The 5,668-nt window shown below is 36.9% G+C and overlaps 1 protein-coding gene across 1 annotated transcript; it reads left to right on the forward strand.

The window, feature by feature from the left end:
* Nucleotides 1-654: 654 nt before the first annotated feature.
* LOC140770966 (senescence-specific cysteine protease SAG39-like) lies at nt 655-2,479 on the forward strand. Its single transcript, XM_073112305.1, has 2 exons — nt 655-1,253; nt 1,713-2,479. Exons 1-2 carry the CDS (start codon nt 833-835, stop codon nt 2,300-2,302), a joined length of 1,011 nt encoding a protein of 336 aa, XP_072968406.1. The 5' UTR covers nt 655-832; the 3' UTR covers nt 2,303-2,479.
* Nucleotides 2,480-5,668: the final 3,189 nt, after the last annotated feature.

Consider the following 5,668-nt stretch of genomic DNA (forward strand, 5'->3'; position numbering starts at 1 on the left):
AAAAAAGGTTAAAACACAAAAATGCCCTTTTGAGTACAGTGTATAAAGGGTTTAATAATATTTCTCTTTCTTTATACCGTTAAAAAAAGGGCATAAAATTACATGATAGCTGATGAATGGAAAATGCGACGAAAGAGAAATTTGAAATAGTTTGAGGGTTTATGCGCCCAAAAAAGAAAAGCTCAGGTCGCTATTCAATAGTTTATAGGGTCAAAGTTGAATTTTCTTTTATTTTTTGCGTGAAGCAAAGAAGGTACGACGTAAACGTTTTCATTATGCTATTATGTACACAACTGCGCGTACAGCATTGAAGACATTATATATGTCTTGCCTTTGCAAGTATATATAACGACAGTGATATTATGTATGTATGTGTTGTTTAATATCTGAAAATAACCGCGTTTTGCTTAATTTGCTAATTCTTTTAAGATCTATGTGGCAACGTTTTCTAATCATATATGACCTGGTGGCTGGTGCTACTTCATATAGCTAGCTTGGTGACGTAGGTGTGGACCGAGTGGATGTAAATCTAACTGAAAGAGGGAGTTTCTTGGGAATGGATTAGAAGGAATTAAACGGGATTGAAATTTTAGCATATTTAATATTTCAAAGCCTGAGTAATTTATTTCATTGCAAGCATCTTTACGTATAAATTGCTGCCCAGCTACATAGAAGACCGGGCTATATATTGGCTGACAGAATGCATATCGCAAATTAAATATTGATCAAGTCTATCCTCCAAGCACTATATAAACGTACCTTATCCTAACGAGTTCAATATCGCCAAAAAAGAAATAATCCTTCTACTCTTAATACAGTTGGAGCATCGATCATGGCTTCTTGGCTCTATTTCTTTTCTCTTTTCCTTGTTATTTGCACGTTATTTGTAGGTCCAGTAGTCTCCGATGGCAGCTATGACGATGCCATGAAGGCGAGGCATGAGCAATGGATGGCTCAATATAAGCGAGTCTACACTAATGCGGAGGAGAAGCAACGTCGTTTCCAGGTGTTTAAGAGGAATGTTGAATACATAGAGTCCTCAAATAATAAACCTGGACAGAGCTACAATCTTACTGTAAACCAGTTTGCGGACTTAACCAATGAGGAATTCATGGTCACTCATGGCGGACTAAAGGTCACAAATGCTTCCAGGCAATCGACGTCCTTTATGTACGCAAACTTTTCTGCACCACCTAGGGTAGATTGGAGGCTCAGAGGTGCAGTGACTGAAGTTAAGAACCAAGGATCATGTGGTAAGGCAATCTGCCGAACAATTTCTTTTCTTTTATTTTTATTCCCCCAGTACTTCAGAGCTGACAAACTGATTTATATATAAATTTGGTTTACCCTCGAATATGTACTGCTGGTTTCTTATGAGCTGATCCTTACTCATTACAAATTCTCTGTTCCTTTCTTGTTTCAGAAATGTTCCTCAATTCATCATTTTCTTCCTTTTTATTTGAGAAATATCATTCATTGTTAATTCTTTTCCTTCAACGTGCACTAGTTACTCAGTGCATTTCCTCCTCTTAGTTAAAAACTATACAGTAGTCTCAGATATATCTGTTATTATATATATAACGTTTTAACTTTGTTGACCTTCTTGTAAATTAAATCATGCATGCCATACAAGAAAGTTTATTGGTTAATTAGTATTTGATTCTATATCTTGTGCTAATTCTAAATGTTGCTTTTCTATAAAATACATATAGGATCTTGTTGGGCATTTTCTGCAGTAGCAGCAATTGAAGGAATATTTAAAATCAGGAGAGGAAATCTAATCTCTTTGTCAGAGCAAGAACTAGTGGATTGCGACTTCTTTGATTCTGGATGTGATGGTGGCTTAATGGACAATGCATTCAAGTTCGTCATACTAAACAGAGGTATCGATTCTGAATCAAACTATCCATATCAAGGATATCAAAGCAATTGCAACGTGAGGAACCTATTGTTGAATCACGTAGCGACCATTAGACGCTATCAAAAGGTGCCTCGCAATAGTGAACCGGCACTCATGAGAGCTGTTGCAAGACAACCAGTGTCAGTTGGAATAGATGCTGGTGGTTCTGATTTCCAATTCTATCATTCTGGTGTCTTCAAAGGTAGTTGTGGGACTAGTCTAAATCATGGAGTTACAGTTGTTGGTTATGGGATAGATAGCGAACGAACAAAGTATTGGATAGTGAAGAACTCATGGGGCAAAGGATGGGGCGACAACGGTTATATTTTGATGCAGAAGGACATAGCTGCACCTGAAGGGTTGTGTGGAATTGCAATGCTGGCCTCATATCCCACGTTGTGAGAAGAAAATGTGTACCAAATACTTGATCCCCATATGTGGTGTGCGAGTTCAATTGTTGTGATCTTGATGAGTGAAAGTGTGAGAAATAAATTATTTGAGGGTGAGAGATTTGGAAAATATTATATATGTCAATAATGGTTCTGGAATAGCTTTGCAAGCACTATAATATCAAATGAATAAAGCAATTATGATTTGTTTGTTTGATTGGTTGAAATTGATAAAACATTTACGGATATACTAGCTTAGATGAAAAAAAAAAATTTAATAATTAACAATTCAAAGTTGGCTGTTTTTCCACAAATTTGGAGACTAGCCAATTATTCATAAACCCAAAACAAATTCTGTTACAACTACACTTATTCGTCTTGCGTTTGAACGTCCAAAAGTGATTCCGGCACACGTGTTTGAACACAGCTAATAGAAGTTATCTTACTTTCCAAAAACATAAACATAAAATAATAAATTTGAAACAATTTAATCTTGTTTAATATGTATCTAAATCAAGAACTACAACAAGTTCCTTCCGTTTCTCAAAAGCTAGGAAAAGAAGAAACTCTAAAGCTGCCCTTGTTGTGATTGAAATGTGTTCTCACAATAGCTACGATTCTAAAGCTAGGCAAAGAAGAAAATTTTCAACTAGTAAATGAACTCTGTAAAGAATTTCAAGAATTTGGGAAATCCGTAGTAGTTCTATATTAGGCCGAGCTCATGGGTTGGGCTTCTGGGCCGGGCTAGGTGGGGAAAGGCCTGACCCATGCCACCCATTGCTAGTTCGAGCTCGGGCAGAGGTGGGCTCTTCCCATTGCTAAGTTTAACCCAATTAAAATGATATGAACTGGATCAGTTCAGATCATATCAAGGGAACATTAAGCTCGATGGATCGAGTCTAGTTATCTTATGCTTATGTGGTTTAGTCAAAGTCTTAGTAGGTTAGGATTTTATTTAATTTGCTAAATCTAACTCTGTACAGTTTCAGAAAAATATTTAGAAGATATTCGTCTAGTATTAGAATATTATGAAACTACCTAAATAAGATCAATAACCTTCTGATCTACAATTTTGGAATTCAACAATTCACCAGATTCAGACTCTATTTGCGGCAAAATGAAGGACTAGTCTGAGATAGATGAGGAAGATTAATTTACTTATGTTGTTTAAGACTATTTAGATTTACTCTTGTTAGGTTTTTTATTTGTTGGCAATTTTGTACAAAATATTCTAAGTGTATTTTTTCATGTATATGAGCTTTATACAAGTCTAGAATATCACTGGTGTGAAGGATTGCAAGATCATTGGAGAAAAGCCGTCGCGTTCTCACCGCGTTCACAAACGCGTTCGAACGCAAAATCTACGTTCACACAGACAGAGAGCCGCGTTCACAAACGCGTTTGAACATGGGCACTGCATTCACACAGATAGAGAGCCGCATTCACAAACGCGTTCGAACGTGGGTACTGTATTCACACAGACCGAGAGCAGCGTTCACAAACGCGTTTGAACGCAACCTGAAGAATTCAAGCTGTCGCGTTCGAATGCACTTGGGCCCGTTCGAACGCACCTGAGATTAAGTCAGGTCGTTCGAACGCACCCGAGCCGCATTCGAACGCACCTATGAAGTTTACAATTTATTGGATTTTCGTGAGTACGAATATGACTTGGATTTGACTTTATCTTGGAGATCATATATAAGGATAGTGTTGCCCTATCCTAGGGCAGTTGAAGAAGATTATTCAAGGAGACTTTTTGGAGGCTACATCGGTTCTTCAACAAACAAGGCCCTTCACAACTACAAATCTTAATCTTTCGTCTTAAGGGCTATCTAGACGAAAGATCAATCTCGAGGGCTACTGAGATTGGACTTCAATCACAAGAAGCAGTGAATCGTGGGTTCTAACGATCAAGACTGAGAGGAACAAAGTCGTTTGGATCGACGGGTTGTTTTGTCAGTCAGTCTTATAACTGCTACTATCATAGTGATTGGTTTTGATCCGAGTTTGGATCCGTGGTTCTTTTCCCGTTTGGGTTTTCCACGTTAAAATCTTGGCGTTCATCTCTACTTTCGTTTTTAATATTTCTTCTGACTTTTACTTAAGCGAACGAGAAATATCATTGCCTAGAGGTTAGATACATACGTGTGTCTAGGGGTTTTTCAATTGGTATCAGAGCGAGTTCTCTCACCCTTTGAGAGAGATCAAATAGGCATGGATTTTCATAGAGATGGACCCTCATCTATTAGACCTCCTATTCTAGATGGATCAAATTATGGATATTGGAAAGCTAGGATAAGAGCTTATTTGAAGTCTATAGATGAGAGAGTTTGGATAGCCATTATGAACGGTTGGAGTCCACCAATGTACATGGTGAATGATGAGTTAGTTGAGAAACCAATTGAGTTATGGGATAAAGCAGATTATGAAAAAGTTGGCTGGAATAGCAAAAAAATAAATGCAATTTTTAGTTGTATTTCCTCGAAAGAATTTAGAAAAATATCTACTTGTGAAATAGCAAAACAAGCTTGGATGATCTTAGAAACAACTCATGAAGGTACTATGGCTGTAAAACTTTCGAAACTTTAGAGGTTGACTACTAATTTTGAAACCCTATGTATGGAGGAGAATGAAACATTTGATGAGTTCTATACAAAGTTAAGTGATATAGTCAACTCCAGTTTCAACCTAGGAGAGAAAATTCCTGAAAATAGAATTGTCCTTAAGATCCTTAGGTCTCTTCCAGAAAGGTTTCAGGCGAAAGTTACGGCTATTGAGGAAAGTAAGGACATTGACTCTATGAAAGTTGAACAATTGGTAGGAAATTTACAAACATTTGAGTCCAGTCTTTTAAAACCGAGGAAGTCCAAAGGGATAGCTCTATCCACTATTGAACAAAATTTAGAGGAGTCTGAAGATGAAGGTGATTTAGATGTTGAGATGTTGGCTATGTTTGTCAAAAAGTTCAATAAAATCTTTCGGAAGCCAAACAAGTTGAATACTGAAAATTTTGAAAAAAACAAAACTTTTGTGAAAAAGAAGAATACTGTGACTTCGAATACAGGTGGTAGCAACAACAATGTCAAACAGAAAAATAAGAATTCTGAAAATAAAGTTCAATGTTTTGAATGTTCTGGTTTTGGACACATCGCACAAGAATGCCCTAATTGTCTTAAGAGAAAGGGCAAAGCTATGAAAGTTACTTGGGATGATTCAGATGAATCTAATGATGATTCTGAAAAAGACGAAGAAAACTTTGTAGCCTTTGCCTCTTCTCTGCTTAATACTGACTCTGTTAATGATACTGATAGTACAGATGATCTTGATATGCTACCGGCTGAGGAAGATGAATCTGAAATTCAAAAGGCATATAATGACT

The sequence above is a fragment of the Typha angustifolia genome, chromosome 11 (genome assembly GCF_048772165.1).
Source record: "Typha angustifolia cultivar Huaian chromosome 11, ASM4877216v1, whole genome shotgun sequence".
Lineage (NCBI taxonomy): Eukaryota > Viridiplantae > Streptophyta > Magnoliopsida > Poales > Typhaceae > Typha > Typha angustifolia.

Coding starts and splice junctions, on each gene's coding strand:
- LOC140770966 (XM_073112305.1), top strand. CDS start 833: ATGGCTTCTTGGCTCTATTTCTTTTCTCTTTTCCTTGTTATTTGCACG. Junction 1,254..1,712: donor TAAGAACCAAGGATCATGTG/GTAAGGCAATCT, acceptor AAATACATATAG/GATCTTGTTGGGCATTTTCT.